The sequence below is a fragment of the Pelodiscus sinensis genome, chromosome 18, assembly GCF_049634645.1.
Source record: "Pelodiscus sinensis isolate JC-2024 chromosome 18, ASM4963464v1, whole genome shotgun sequence".
Lineage (NCBI taxonomy): Eukaryota > Metazoa > Chordata > Testudines > Trionychidae > Pelodiscus > Pelodiscus sinensis.
The window spans coordinates 3,295,470-3,312,340 of NC_134728.1; the positions used below are offsets into that span (position 1 = coordinate 3,295,470).

At 44.3% G+C, this 16,871-nt stretch overlaps 1 protein-coding gene across 4 annotated transcripts in view; it reads right to left on the reverse strand.

Moving 5' to 3' along the window:
• STMN3 (stathmin 3) overlaps nt 1-16,871 on the reverse strand; it is a 63,657-nt gene that overhangs the window by 29,144 nt on the left and 17,642 nt on the right. For 3 of the 4 annotated variants that reach the window (XM_075900959.1, XM_075900956.1, XM_075900957.1), the window contains exon 2: nt 9,918-10,082. In XM_075900959.1, coding sequence (XP_075757074.1) covers nt 9,918-9,936 — 19 coding nt within the window. In that variant the 5' untranslated portion in view covers nt 9,937-10,082. The remainder of the gene's footprint in view (nt 1-9,917; nt 10,083-16,871) is intronic. The other variant, XM_075900955.1, reaches the window with a different exon arrangement.

Here is a 16,871-nt window from a genome sequence, read left to right on the forward strand (position 1 = left end):
ACAGGCTCAACAGAGCCAGCATTGCCAAGAAGACATGCTATGCAGTGAGGGGCAACCTAGACTAGTGAGTGGGCCACAGGAGTGGCGCTTCTGCATCACATAAGATTGTCATAACCAAGATGGTCTCCTGGGATTGGGTGGTTTTCTAGTTGTGCTTGTGCACCTAGAATTTGCGGGGTGGGACAATTGACCGTAGCACCACTTTGATTGGATACAGAGGGAGCGCACGGTTCTCACAGCCAATGCTGCTTCCTTTTTCTCAGAGCTCCGTGATGCGCTCTGTTTAATCTTCAGCTGGAAACTGCAGGTTCTCACTGGTTTGCCAACAGGCTTTGGAGATGCATACTGCTCCTGTCACTTCCTTTTTTATTTTTTTGCACTTGTCACCATAGTATCTGAGCATCTGCCCAAAGTGCATCTTTCACATATTTGTTCTCTCATCCTCTCCCCAGGGGGAGACGTGCCCACACTGGTGTGTCGTGTTTTGCTAGAGAGTTTTTGGGTGTGTTTTTTTAATAAATACACCTGTGTCCATGTATTTATGATAAAGTTCTGTTCTAATGTCATAACTGCACTATGCACACCTCTAGGAATTACCAACACTTAGTATTGGAAGGGAATCTCCTTATGATCCCTTTATTTTCTCCCCCATTTGTTTCTTCTCTGTATTAAACTTGGACCTTCTATATTGGTGGCCCTCCGTCCCATTGAAGCACCTCCTTATTCCAGCAGTTGGAAAGGAGAGGCAAAGTAGCTGAGATCAACTCACTTTCACCTATTGAGCAGCCAAAGGTCAGAGTGATGGGTACATACACATGGGAATAGACAACACTCCTTCTCTCTTCCAGAAGGGGGATGCTTCAAATTGATCAAAATTCTATTTGCTGGAGGCTGATACAAATGACAGAGCCACCAAGAAGAAACCAAGGAAAGTATTTTGCTGGATATCTCAATATGTTATTCTCGGCTAGATGATGGAGGATTAGAGGGGACAGGAGTTCCTATAGGTGTTGCACCTGGACAAGGGGGTGCCCGATCTTTCATATATTAGTCAGTTCAGTTCTCTGGCTGCGGGGGTGTCCAGTAAAATTAGACTATAACTCTTAAGGGTAGGGACTGTCTTTCTGTTATCCAGCAAAATGGGATGGGGGTCTTTGAACACTACAGAAATACAAATTAAACAAATAATATTAATAAGTAAATTAATAAGTAAATAAATCTAAATCATGTGAATTCAGACAGTTAATAAATGGACAAAATAGAGACTGAATATTTATGGTGTAACTGCTAACAAGGTCAAAGCAAGGTTATCACAAAAACCTGACTCTGCAAAGAACAGTGCTTATTCGCTAGCAGAGCTAGTGAAAATGGTGCTTCCCAAAGAGAGTGTTATCAAACAGAGAAAAGTGCAGACCAATGCATAAACAGTGAAGAAACAACCTACAGAGACCAGCTGCTCAGGTTTCTGACATAGCTCCATTTAAGCTAACACTGGTTTATATAAGCTGAGGGTCTGAGCCCAGGTCTGTCTGACTGACAGGTGTCTCACACAGATACTGCAGTGTCATGAATGTAATAAAAGCAACGTTCAGCACAGACTATGAAGAAATCTGGAATGCAAAAACACATCCTTGCATATAAACACAGGGACAAAGCTTGGATGATGAGCATGAGGCAGAAACAAGAATTCATTGTTGGGTCTCTCAAGACATTTAGGTTATATCTACATTGCACAGTTATTTCGAAATAAGTTATTCCAGAATAGTTATTCAAAAATAACTTATTTAGAAATTGCACATCTACCCTACAGGGAAGCCTCAAAATTAGTTTGAGGCAGGCTTCCCTAATGTAGACGTCCTATCTCGATTTAGAGTCCCAGGAGGAATAACTTAGAATGGCCTTGTGAGGGGCTATTTTGAAATAGCTGGAGTGGAACGTCTACACATGCCTTATTTCGAAATAGATATTTCAGAAGAGGTGTACAGAAGTCGGAATAAGCCCTCCATTATTTTGAAATTATTTTGAAATAACAGAATTGCTGGGTAGATGCTCGCATAGTTATTTAAGAATAATGGCCACTATTCCAAAATAACTTTGCGGTTTAGACACACCCTTACAATGTAAGGTTCTACAACAAATTTGACAATGATCTTGGGAATCAACAAGTTGATTTTAAAATCAATACTGGGACATTATCATGTCCTAATACCACAAATCATAAGATCAGAAATGTTACACATAATGCACAGTGCCAGTCAGGGCACAGAGAAGGGTAGGAATCGGGTCTGAGATACTCTTTTCTGTACAGGTTTAAATACTGTCACACAAGATAATTGTCAGATCTTCAGCTGCCAATCTAGCTCCTTTGCATTGCTTCTATGCACCTGTCCCTTCAAACAGCCTTCACAGGGCAATTGGGGATTCCCATGCATAGGGAAATCCACAAATCACAAGCCAGCCCTGCCTCACAGCTTCCTTAGCCACACCGAGAATTTAAACACTACTGGTTTAAAAACACCTTCGCCTCCCCTCCTCAAGTGCACCACATACAGGCCTGGCACACCTGCAGCTCTGGATCAATGCATTATGAAATCTGCAATATATACAGGAAGTAGAATACAAAAGAACTCCTGAAACCACTTGAGATTCCTGATCAGCTCCTAGGCCCAGGCTGACTCAGATCTATTTGAATTACACAGGGAAGATTATCTGTATCAATGAACTGCTACTACATAAGAACATAAGAATGGCCAGACTGGGTCAGACTGAAGGTCCATCTAGCCCAGTGTCCTGTTTGCTGACAGTGGCCAATGCCAGGTGCCCAAGAGGGAGTGAACAGAACAGGGAATCATCATGTGATCCCCTGTCATCCATTTCCAGCCTCTGACAGAGACCAGGGACACCATTCCTACCCATCCTGGCTAATAGCCATTGATGGATCTAACCTCCATGAATTTATCTAGCTCTTTCTTGAACCCTGTTAAAGTCGTAGTCTTCACAACATCCTCTGGCAAGGAGTTCCACGGGTAGACTGTGCACTGTGTGAAGAAAAACTTCCTTTTGTTTTAAACCTGCTACCTATTAATTTCATTTGGTGACTCCTAGGTTCTGATATTATGGGAACAAGTAAATAACTTTTCTTTATTCACTTTTTCCACACCAGTCATGATTTTATAGACTTCTATCCTATCCCCCTTTAGTCTCCTCTCTTCTAAGCTGAAAAGTCCAAGTATTTTTAATCTCTCTTCATATGGGACCTGTTCCAAACCTCTCATCATTTTTGTTGCCCTTTTCTGAACATCTTGTTCTAAAGTGAGCTGTTGCACAACACAAGTAGCAATGCAACACCTGGTAAACTGCAGTCTGCTCACCCTCAGATTTCAGATGAGGTAATAACAAATAATGATCCACAATGAATGAGCATCATATATAAATTCAAGTATTCAACACTAAACCCTCATTATGCACAGTCAAGTGGGCTAGCAGTAAAAACGGTGAAATAGCAAATAAAAGCCCTGGTAAATGCAAAGGACACACATTTAGTATTGTTAGAATATGCAACACAACTTGCAATGCGTTGTTAGGATCATAAACCCAAAGGGGCCTACGATACGTATGTCTTAATCCAGTCCTCAGAAGGAGCCACTTTGAGAACAAGAATGGTCATGTAATCGAAGACAAGGAGGTTCAAGGGTTGTAGTTATGACAGATGATCATTCTGCCTCTTCTTGGACATTTCACCAGCTGGGATTTTGGGTTGCCTCTCCTGCCATTTCCGTGTGTGTGCTATGACTTGGCTGCATGAGTAGTGTATTATTTAGCTAGCATGATGTTTTGTGTTTGACTTTTAAAAAGAAAACGGGAGAGGTAAAACTCACCACTGAAGACAGAAGCTACTGAACCCGACCATGTGACAAAGGTATCCATTAGCCTTGTGAACCCCATCGGGAGACTGGCTAAGCTATGCAGCTCAATCTCCTCCCAGCACTCCGATGTTGGAGCATTTAGAAAATTATCAATTACCTTTTTGGAGAGAGGGTTTTGCTAATATGGGGCCAGAGTCTGACTGGCCCTCATTTGGATGTGCAAGGCAGAGAGGGCACAAAAAGGCTTCCCTCAATTTCTGATCCATGCTGAGGCACCATGCAATATTGCAGTCATCCCTAGTAGCTCCTATCCATGTATCATAACCCCTCCCGCTTCTGCACCAACCTGTAAAGCTGGCTAGGCACAGAGAAGAGACTGGAGCATGCTGCAGCGTTCTAAGGACAGTGCACCAAATATGCTCCACCCCCATGCATGCCTGTGAGGTTCAGGAGTATGAGGCCCCCAAGGATATGCAACTCTACCCAACCCCTAATGCAGGGATGTGTCTATCAGGCACAAGAAAGCCCATGCAGTAGAAGTAACTTATACAATGCATTGGAAACCCAGATTTCATATGGTAATAGCAATCCACCTCTGAGGCTGCATCTGCCTGTCAGGAGCTTATTTCACATCTCGGGGGAAAGTCTGAAGAGTGCCACGGAGGAGGCGCACTAAAGTCTCATACATACTAACCATAATTCAAGAAGCAGGAAAGAGAGATGAAATTTGCCCATCCCCCAGCAGAGACATAATGCAAAACAGAACTGTCATGGGAGCTGGGGAGAGACTGAAAGAAAAAATAATCAGCGAAACAGACACAGAGCTTGTGGGGCCATGATAAGAACCTGGGCAGAGCCTTATGCATTCACTTACTTTGGGCGTAAGGCCTTCCTCTCCATTTCTGTTTCTAGGGCTGCAGGGGATAGAGAGGGTGCCGCATGGATCAGAATATTAACCTCCTTGTGCCCTCTGCTGCTTGCACCTCCAAATGAGGGCCGGTCAGACTCTGGACCTATATTAGCAAAAACCCTCATCTGGTTCCAAAGCCCAAAGTAGAACTTAAGAATGGCCATATTGGGTCAGACCAAAGGTCCATCTAGCCCAGTGTCCTGTCTGCCGACAGTGGCCAATGCTAGGTGTCCCAGAGGGAGGGAACACAACAGGGAATCATCACGTGATCCCTCTCCTGTCATCCATTTCCAGACAAACAGAGGCTAGGGACACCATTCCTACCCATCCTGGCTAACAGCCATTGATGGACCTAACTTCTATGAATCAATCTAGCTCTTTTTTGAACCCTGTTAAAGTCGTAGTCTTCACAATATTCTCTGGCAAGACGTTCCACAGGTTGACGGTGTGCTGGATTCAGACAATGCCTTTCTGTGGGTTTACAAGGACCAAAGTAGTTGACTGACCACACCCCTTGAGAGAGCACGTAGCACAATGGCAATTGGATTAAAGGAAAATCAAGGCGTACAATTGGGGGCAGGTAACCCAAGGTTTCTGTGGATGTGGGACCTACTGTGAACTAGATTCTAGTTGTAGCTGAGATGGGAACCAACCAAGAGCCTGGAGAAGAATGTTCCAGCAGTTAAGTTGTTGGCCTGACACTTGGGAGGCCTTGGTTCATATGCCTGCTCTGGTACAGACTCCCTGTACGATCTTGAGCAAGTCATTTACTGTCTCTGGACCTTGGTTCCCTCTCTGTACAATGGGGATGACAGAACTGACTGACCACACAGGGTTGTCTTCAGGATAAAAGAGATAAAGGTTGCCAGGTGCTCATATACTAGGGTAGTGAAGGCCATGTAAGTATGTATGGTAGATAGGGGAGTATGCCAGCTGATGATAGACTGCAAGGAGCTGTTACCTGGCTGGGAAATGCTGCCATGCACAAGAAGAGGCATGGAAAAGCTGGCTGCGTTTTAGCCCTTTTTTGCTCTCCCAGATCCAGGTAAATACGTAGTCCTAGATTTAATCCTGCCTTAGACAAGACTCTTTATGGAAACCTTGCTACAAACCCGAAAGAATGAGGCATGATCAAGAGAGGGAGTGGATCAAAGGGCAAACCTCAGAAAGGTACAGCGTATCCAATGATCTTCAGTGGAATTGGGAGACAAACTGTTGAGGGCTTACTGATCTTCACCAAATTCCCATAACAGTGTTCCAGACTGACTGGCTCTCTTGAGTTTCACCCAAAAGTTACACTCAACAGCCCTGAGAGCTAATTCAGACCTGGAAGGTCCACAGTTGACTTACGTATCTGAGAAGAAAGTGGTGGATTGGACACTTGTGAATGCGCTGGATGGGTCTGTACACAACTGCTGTTGTACAGAGCATTTGGATTGTTCTGGATATAGAAAGTGTGGAACTGGTAAGTCCAAAACCTTTTACTTCACCTAGAGCCTTCCTTCTAACCCTTCCCTTCCATCCAGCAATTTCACACAATCTCACAAGCCAAGGGAAGTGAGTAAGGGGCATTCCACATTAGAGGCAGTGATCAGAAAAGGATTTCTAAATTTCATGGAATGGTTTATTCACCAGAGGTTTTCCGGGCCTATCCACAGAAGAAAGGTAAGCCCTCTGTGCATCTTACCCCCTAGCTCCAAAAGGAGCTAGTCCCAGAGCCACTGTCTACACCATTCCCATTTTACTTCTCAGAAAGAGAGTTCACAAAAATTTCCCCAGGGCCCATGATGCCACTGAGTACCCACTTTTCCTTTCTAGAAGGAGAGTCCATTCACTTCATTAAAACAATACATTTATCAAATCTATACCAGCACTTAGATACCTCAGGGAAGGTTAAATAGCTGAGGGATTTCAGAAGCTCTGCAACATGCCATCAATGGAGACCTGATTTACAGACTGAGAAAAATAAATATTTTCAAATGATTTGGAATCCCCGGTTGGATACAGTGACTTAAAGACCATTCCTTTCATTGTACTCCCTTGACTTGTAAAACGGAAGTCCTGCTAGGCGTGACAGGAATCTCTAAGACAAGCCTTGTATACTCAACTCATTAAAGAAATGTTGAAGGAAACTAAAGAGATACAGTGGAGATGCATAGACAGGGCAGATAGGTATGAATCTGATTGGAGCCTCTGAGTGCTACTGCAATATTAACAATTAAAATGGTTGCTATAGGCCACTGCTCCAGACTATTCACTAATAGAGTGCAGAAGAAGAGCTCCTGGAGATCCACCAGGGCTATATAAAGCCATATGATTCTGTGACTGCGTGTTGAGGTCTCCCTGACTTCTGCACCCCCGTAGTGGCACAAACAGACTCCGCCAGCCAGTAGAATTAAGGGAGTTTATTGCTTTTCCAGGGTACAGCACAGCATAGATGTAATCTGGTCACAGTAACCAGGGCGAGGAGGCCTCAACCCCCCTTGAGATGGGGGGAGACTGGGCCCCTAAAAATCTAGCTCCCTCCCTAGTCTGTTCTCTTCCTGCTTCCCCGACCATAACTGCCTCCCTCCCAGGCCCTGCCCCCCAGCCAGGTGTTGATTCCGCCTTGTCTCTCCCTGGGAGGCTGAGTTTAGGTGTCGGTTAATACACATTTGGGAGAGTCAGTGAGAATTTCACATCATAGAGCGGGGAGGCATGGGTTACAGAGCAGACAGCACCTGCACTACGCCACAGATGTTGACATCCATCTAGTGAGGAGAAACCTCTGGGATTTTCCACGATCACTTAGTGCCATGTGGTGTCCGCGTCTGCACACCAGAATAAGAGCAGTGATTCAGCATGGCTCCACCACACCAGATGCACTTAGCTACCAGAAGAGTCCACGGGACTTCCACAATACTGCAACATTTCATAATCCCTAGGAGAGGCCACAAATATTCTTCTACCTGTTCATATACCCAGGCTTTTCAGCAGGGGATGAATGGAACTCAGGTGTGTAGCCTGAACTCTGCTTTTGGGGTGCACAAAAAGGTGTAATTCAGCCGGAATAACTCGCTAAGGATTCACCAGAGCATGTGGGAGGCCCCTACTTCTGTCAGCATAGCAGGGTCATCACTGCAGCTCCGCCTGCACTGAGCATGTGCCGCTGCTTCCACTGCCTTATCACAGAAGTTGACAATCATGGCTAGAAGAAAGAGCCTAAAAAGGCTGGTGAAAAATCAAAATGAACTGGTGAAGCGGGGCCTGCTAGACTGGTTTCTTTTTCAGCAGAGGGATTTGTTTATTTTAACAGACCCAAGGAAATCTTCCCTAGGGACACATGCCCATGGGCATTGGTTGCAAACACTTACAGCTGCTCTCTCTCCAGCACTGATTTGTTTTTGCGCAGGATAAAGAGAGAAATAAGGCGGAAAGTATAAAGGAAAAAAGACCTTTCTCTTTCATTGACCGAATCTCCCTGCTTTGCCTGCCTTTGCAGCCTTCGTTCTATTCCAGTTGGAAGTGCAACACTGACCCCTACAAAAGGAGATGCAGACACCAACAATTTCTGTTTTCTCTCTTCTCCTGCTGCTATAACACTGCTGTCTCTTGAATCCTCTCCTCTGGTGCCTCTGAATGTCACACCCATCGTCTCATTCGAGTCAGGTTCAATGCAATCTTGGATTAGATTGCTGAGCTCCCCGCACTTCAAATTAGACCAGAACCAATACTGTGATACAGCAAAATGGATGGGTGGGGCCCTCAGAATAAACACCAGCACACATTCAATGACAGGCTTTTTGAGGTGCTCTCTCTCTCCCCCTCACACACCCCCTCCCATGCCTGCAGATTTTCTAGCATGCATTTTTCACAATGGCTAGTTTTGGTTTTGTAATAATATACAAAGCTTGCTTTGGATTAGCCGCATCCCCACACACATCCCTTAACACCTCCTCCACAGCCCCCTTCTTTTCTTTCCTTTCCTCCTGGCTTTGGTGATCTTTTTAAAAGGAGAAAAGAACAGGAAATGCCTGGCAGGGAGCACAGGGGGAATCTAGTGAACGCACCGAGAAAGGCTGCTCTGTCTTCCTTTCGGTGAGTTCCCGGGATGGGCGAGGGTCTGGAGCAAACACTCCTGCTGCAGTTCCATTTCGCCCCCCCCCCCCCCCCCATTTCAACCCTTTATGATTATTTTGCCTGCCCCATCGCTCACAAAGCCCCCTCCTCTTTAATGCAGCATACTGGGAATCAGAGCTCTTTAAGAACAGGACTTTTTTTTTGGAGACTCTCAACAAGCATCCATTGTGCAGGTGTAAATCAGCACTTTTATTTTCTTCCTCACTGAGCTCCAGTTCCATCCATGTGAACCCCTCCCCCATCCCTACCCCCACCTGCGCAGCTCCCCAGTAAAGTGCCGCAAGACCCATCTCTAGGAACCAACTGCACAGAAAGGGTGCAGCATTCTCACAACAGCCTGAAATGCTGCAGGCTAAGCTGAGCCTCAAAGCCAAAAAATGCCAAACCTGGGAAAAGGAGAGGTGGCAAGGCCATTATTCGCAGTATTACTGCAGGAAGGGGGAAGGGCTTGCCCTGCAGCACTAGATTTCACTCGGCAGCATCAGAGGACCGCTCCCCTATAGCACTTTATAATGAAGATCTGCATCCTCATGGATGCAAGGCTCTGGCAATGCACAGAGAGCAAGTTGGATTTGTTTTAAGCATCATTTTCAATGTCTTGCTTGTATCTCTTTCCTTGTCCCCCCTGTGCAGTATCTGATCTTTACCGATGAAAAAATACCCTTCCCAGCCCCCTCCATTCTTCTTCCAAAAAGGGGCAGATGATTGTTTAAAATTACCATATGACCACAAAATATGAACAGGCAATATTATCAGATATACCCCAAGTCTCTCTCAGCATCCCATTTTAAGGTCAGGAATTTTTTAAGGAGGCAGGTTGAACAACTGTGGATACGGATGAAAAAATCCCACCCAGATTTCATACATAATAGGGGGTGGGGGAGACAATGCTACCAGACCAGCTGTCTGTCCCTCAGAGAACCCCCTGAGCATTCAAGCAAAATCCCCCCTGGAAACAATCATAAACAACAATAATGAAGTTTTAAAAGACCGATTTAAAAAACCCTCGGTGCTGGTCCTACCTGACACAGTGCTGGCCATGGTGCTGAGGTGGGTGGCAGAGTGGATGCTGGCGAGGAGATGCAGCAGAAGGGAGGAGTAAAAGAACGCCTTGCTGGCTTTCCGCTCAAGTGCTGCAATGCTGTGGAAGAGGAAGAACTGACTCAGCTGTGGGGGGCTGCAGCCATCTGAAGGGAGGAGAGAGAGAGAGAGAGAGAGAGACAGAGAAGGGGGTGGAAAGAAAGAGACGGGGGTCACCAGTTCAGAATATTAATTAGCAAATCTGGCCTTCTTTCCTGGGTGGCTTTGATGTCAGATTCTTCCCAGACCCAGAGTGTTACTGCCACAAATACAGAGAAATCTTTGAGGGGGAAGGCAAGGAGCCTCACCCAATCTTAGGCTCGGTTTAAAGAGAAATTTCTCTTTCTCCTTCCCTCCCTTGTCTACTGTAGGTGGACTAGCCTGGCTCTTTCTTATTTGTTTTGTTTTTGGTCAAATAAAAGCTAAAATATGCAGATCCATTTATTTTTCTTTAAAAAAGGGGGGGGGGAACCCCTCAAAGCCAGCAACCACTTAATGGGCCATGTCTGACATCCAGGAGAACCAACAAAAAACAAACAAACAAACCCCTCCAGCTCCTTTACCCCGACAGTGAAGGGAAAAGTGATCTGAGAAAAATGGAAATCAGTAGGTCTCATTCTCTTTTTACTTGTGAACCAGGAAGTCTACTGAGGACAGTGGGGCCACCATGTTGTTAAACTGATGTGAGGGATGGGAGAATAAAGCCCTCCGAATCCAACAGGGTGTCTTTTTTCCTTCTGGGTATTTGGGCTTTTACATTTCATATCACCTCCTCTCTGGTGTTTGTTGCTAGGGGCCGATACACTCTGTTTTATAATGGTTTCCAAGTCTATTCCACACGCCCATTCAGGAACTAGAAAAACTTCACACCCCCCTTCCAAAACAACAGCTGTGACAGTATGATCCTCACCATATTTTTTTTAAACCACTGTTAACCTCATCAGTTTTAGGTCCCTCCAGCTATTCTACTAGCTGCCCCTATCATTCATCCTCAAACACCCCAAAATTATCTTGCATGCTGCAGTAAAGACACTCCCAACCCATGCCAGAAGCAGGAGGGAATTACAGGTTGTTCAAGCAGCCACAGACAGCCCTGTTTAGAATAAAAGTCACAGACAATACCCGCCTCTCAAAGGAAATTGAAAATCCAGAGATTTTCCCCTTCAGCTATATTCTGCCTCCAATCCCTGTTTGTCCTACTACCTTAAGGTTAGGGGGAAGGGAGGAGGACAGATGTCTATTGTTTGGAGAAAACAAGTACAAATTAAAATTTTAATTCAAGGAATTAATATTTATTAATGTATCCCCAATTTACAGGAATCTGAACAAAACTGGGCTATGGAACAGGTTGTTTTGTGGCCTACCTGGCCACTTTGATACCCTCCTTCCACTGCCTGTGCAGCTATCCCAAACCCCCTTTTGGGCTGAAAGTCCCCAGACTTAATAGATAGTCCCAAGAAATCTCCTACAAGCTTATATTTGAGACCAACAGCCCAAGTTAGACAGGCATAACTTACAAACATCAACAGCCCATTTCCCTATTTGCAGATGCATCTGGAGCAATTTTTGCTCTTTACTTGATAACAATGCTTGCTCTGATTTACTCAACCAATCTAACAGGATGAGTTTTGTTTTTCTTCTCACATCCTGGACTCATGACTCCCTTTGCTCGGAAAAGAGCATAGAACACTTTCAAGGTGGTACATTAGCTTTGTAGCTTGTGTCTTAATTACATAACATTCTCTGGCACAACGGAAGAGATTGGACAGATTAACTGGTGACTGTCTTATGAGGCTCCTGCTGAGAGATCGAGGAGGTGTGTGTGATGGTTTGGGTCACAGAGCTTCCCTTGAGACTCTGACCAGATGGGCTGATCATAGCACTGAGTCCACCTACCTGTCCTCTGGGGCGCCCCACCAATCTGCCCTGCTGGGCCAGAATCTCTGGTCTCCCCCCAGCAATGGCAGAGTTAGGGTCTGTACAGCCCACAGCAGAGCAACACAGACAATGAGATCCACTCAGCTCTGAGAAGGCTCAGTCACAGGGGCTTGATACAGCACCCAAGTGTACAGCTCCAATAGGACCAAAACCCAGATAAATGTGTCTCTCTGTGCATAAAATGTATCTAGCATGATCTCATATAAGCTGTTTGCCCCCTTTATCAAAGAAAGTGAGATATGCACAATTGTTGTCCCCCCCCCACCCAGGTAACAATGATTTATACTGTGTTTACAAACAAAAGGAAGTTCTTCTTCTTGTGGCACAGTCAACTTGTGGAACTCCTTGCCAGAGGATGTTGTGAAGACCAGGACTTTAACAGGGTTCAAAAAAGAGCTAGATAAAGTCATGGAGGTTAGGTCCACCAACGGCTATTAGCCAGGATGGGGAGGAATGATGTCCCTAGTCTCTGTTTGTCTGAAAATGAATGACAGGAGAGGGATCACGTGATGATTACCTGTTGTGTTCACTCCCTCTGGGACATCTGGCATTGGCCACTATCAGCAGACAGGATACTGGGCTAGATGGACCTTTGGTCTGACCCAGTATGGCCATTTTTATGTTCTTATGTTTATTAATACACAAAAGTGATTTTATTGGCTATAAAATTAGGATTTAAGTTATTGCAAGTAAAATAGACAGCTCAAAGTAAGTTACTAAGCAAAACAAAACATGCCAGCCAAGTCTAATGCACTAAGAAACCTGTTACATGCAACTTCTTACCTTAACAGTAGTTCTAATCACCTTTTCGCACAAGTGAGGCAGCCTCCCAGCTTAAATGTTTCAAGCAATCATTTTATGGTAAATAGGATCTTCTGGCATCTGGCAGCAGCCCTTATTGTTTGGTTTCATGCCTTTATATTTTGCGCAAGGCAGGAAACTTTTGTGTTCAATTCAAAATTTTCTCACCCTGAGTAGAAAAGTACAGCGTCCAAAATGGTTTCTAGCATCAGGTGGCCTGGTCATATGTCTTTGTAGGACCAACCATAATCCAGACTCACAGGAGCAGCCATACTATTCACAGCTCATTGTCCCAAATATCAGGCCATTCAGTTCCTTAACTACCACTAATGTCTCTCACTTAGTATGTCCAGATCAGTAAGCAGGTTTATGCTTCATATTTCTAACTTTAAATACAGAAATGATACATGCACTCAAATAGAATATACCATACACAGTCAGCAGATTATAACTTTTAAAATGCTAAGTTACATGCACTATTTTGTATAAAGCATATCTGAGTTAGCCATGTTCAGATTCAAAAGCATATTTGCATAAAGAATATGGGAATGCAACATCACAAAGCAGGTAGCAACAAAGGCTAGGTAGCAATATGGGCCAGTGGATTAGACAATGGACTGTGGCCCCAGAAATTTGGATTGTGTATCTGTCCTGCTATACAATCTCTTGCAAGTCTCTTCACCTATCTATGCTTTTTCCCCTTTCCATGTCTTGTCAATGTCAAATACAAGCTCTTTGGTGCAGGCACTGTCTCTCACTCTGTCTGTACAGCGGGGTGGGCAATAATTTTTGCAGGGGGCCACTTCATGAATTTTGCTACATGGTCATGGGCCAGCTCCACTCTCCCCAGAAAGGGGCAGGACTGGGGACTCCCTGGGAACTCCCCCTGACCCTGAATTGTTTGGGGCCAGAGGCTTTAAAGAAAAAACACAGATATGGACTCCTGGCCCTGCTGCTACCCCGTTGCCTGGCATCTGCTTGGGGTTGCTGTGGCTATTTAAAAGGCTTGTGACTCTGGCCCCTTCCAGGGTAGTGCCACGACACTGAGCCGTGGGCCATTTCAATAGGATCCTGCTACCTGAGCCACCGCCTGGAAATTCGGTGGCCCAGGCAGCAGTCTATACATAGAAGGCAGCCAGATGCAGGCTGGATCAAAGTTTTAGGTGGGCTGGATCTGGCCCCCGGGCCGCATCTTGCCCAGCCCTGCTATATAGTGCCTAGCACAATGGAGGTCTCATATTGATCAAAAGCCTGTAGGTAGTACTATTTATATAAATAATATTAAAATTATAATTGTAGGTTGATGTCTATGGTTCTGAGTTATTTTTCCTTTCCTATTTAAAGTTTTTTTTCCTCCCAAGCTGCTCCTGATTTAGGTTAAGGCAAGCCTGAAAGTCTCAGGCAGAAAAAAAAATATCTGCAGTATTTTATGAAGAGAGGGAAGAAAATAGGTGTGTATATTCCATTGATGTGACTGGTCCCCCTCTGCCTCCATGGCATGTGATGTGTAATCAGGCAGATTATCGGGAATGATGGGAATTCAAGTAGAATCAGTAGAGAGACTGGTTTGTGGCATGCATATCTTTCAAGCTTTCCCATTATGAATTATGTGACTTTTTGTTTAAATTATCATTAAAATTTCCTGGCCTTTTCCCCCTATGGGAAGCTTTTTTCTGGCACATGATCCTTTCAGTGGTGCTGAAAACAGCTCCCAGCTGTGCACCACATGAAAGGTGCAGATCATAAACAGTGGGTCTCTGATTCCCCTTTTAGGCTATGAACTCAAAGGGTCAATGTCAGAAGAAAATTCCATCTGAAATTTCCCATCCTTCCTACTGGTAAGAGCCTCATCAATATGTTCTGCATCTCAATAGGAACCCACAGTAATCCCCTCTAAGGCTTATTATCTTATAATATACATATGGTGCTGGTTGCCTAGGAGCTGGTGTAACTAGATACAAGGATGGAAACCAATCCGTCTGTGATGGTAGAGAGTACAGGCTACTTACTAGCACATGAAATACACACAAATCCCCCCCCAAAAAAAGAAACAAACAAACTAATAATAAGGATCCAAATTCACATCACAGGCAGCAGAAGGCACAAAATTAAAAGTAGACTACTGTAATTGTCTATCATCAAAACCATCACAGCCTTAATGATTCTGCATTTATTTCACACCTTTCCTCCAGATCCATCTCAATGGGCTTTGCAGAGATTACCATCTCAGTGAATTTACAACCTAAATACTAATCACTTTCCTCAACACTGAAAGGTGGGGGGGGGAGGGGAGAGGGGAAGGGGAAGGAACACAACAGCTGTACAATCAGCAGAATGTCATGTAAACACACAGCTGAATTTGTCCATGACACTGAGGATAATATTCTTGGCACCCCAAAGTAGAGGAGTGGTAGGTATAGATCTGCTTCTCTCAGCACTGGACTGCAGAGGTAACTAGGCAAGTCTGTGAAGCAGGCTGCCCCATCCCAAAGGATAAAGAAGTGTGGATATTACCCCAGACCACTGGGGTGCTCAGGAATCATAATCCCTCTCAGAGTTTGACATGGGACAGTGTCTCCTTCACAACTGGGTGACTAATGGATTTTTGGTCTGCTGGCAGTTCCAAAAAGTGGGGGGAAAGGAATCATTTTGAGTATTTTTAAATGTGTTTAAATTTTTAAAAATAAAATTAAAGGCTATTTCAAAACAAGTTTTTAAATGTTTTAATTCAAAACCATTTAATTTAAAAAATGCTGGAAAAAAAGCAATTTTTTTGCCTTCATGTCACTAAAGCTAATATCAATGCAACACTTTTCAGACTTCTGTCTTCCAAGATGACTTAGCCAGTGAAGGTTTGGTTGATCTGTCTGTTGGGTAGGCAATGCACTGGCCAGTATTACTATGGTATAAAGTAATTGTGCAGCAAAGCGGTATAGCTTCAAGTTAAAGACCGCTTAAGTATACACAGAGTAACTACAGTTCTGATGGAATTCAGAGCATCCCAGATGTTGCTCTAACTTGTGCTGATAGTCAAACAAGCATGCAGGACTGTGGGGACAGGTGATATAATGCACCTTCTGCAAGTTTAACAGAGTTTTGGCACACCAGAGAATCTAACCTTTGATCTGTTCATAACAAATGGATTTTAAATTAATGAATTATACAGGTTGAATCTCTCAAGTCCAGCAGTCTCTGGTCCAGCAACATCCATGGTCCTGCATGATTTTAGTTAGCCAGGTGTCCACTTATCATGGGTGTGGCCAAGTTTCCCGCAGTCCCATAAAGTTTGTTTACAGCCACAAGTCCTGGCTCTCAGTGTTCTGTGCTGTTATTTAGCTCAATTGACCCTAAATGTCTAATTACCCCTTAATTTACCATTTAAATGTCTTCTAAGAGTCCACTAAGCAGTGGTAGTCTTGGTAATGCCGCTAGACAACACTGACCTCCTGTGGTCCAACAAATTCTCTGGTTTAGCACCGGTCAAGGGTGCTGGACTAGAGAGGTTCAACCTGTGTCAGTCTATTCTCAGCTATCGTCTCAAAGTTAAAATGCTGACAGCCCCTGGCCTACACTGGCGTTCCCATCCCTGAGTTTTAGCTTTCCCCCACAGAGTCTTCTTTTGTGCAGAGCAGACATGGTCAGTCCCCATTTTTTTAATGACTGCTTTTCAGGGTGGTCTGTAAACACTGAGGATACAAATAATCAATTTAAGCTTTTATGTCTCCACACAGATCTTAGAATTTGTCTCCTGAAAATTCCTGACCATCCCTAATAAGGACAGTTCACCTAGTCTGGCATGAAATTCAAAAGGACATGGTACTGAGGTAACAGCTGAAATCAATAAATAACACATGAGAAAGTTAGAAAGAGAATGTGATTGTCTAGCAGGAAAGCCAGCTGAGCCCAGCCTGCAGGTACCTCTGCAGTATTTAGCAACTGAAAGAGAGAAAAACTAGCCATAGCAACATCACCTCTAAATCAGAAAAATGTCTCCCTCAAGGCAAAAGAAAACAACTGGGACATCCTGACTGATTTCTTTTTTGATGCCTATCATGTGCACTTCAGTCAGGAAAGAAAATGAGGCTAAACTATATAAAAGATCTAGAGCAGGAGGAGGAACTGCATCAAATAAACCTGGTGAAAGTGTGTCGTGGAGC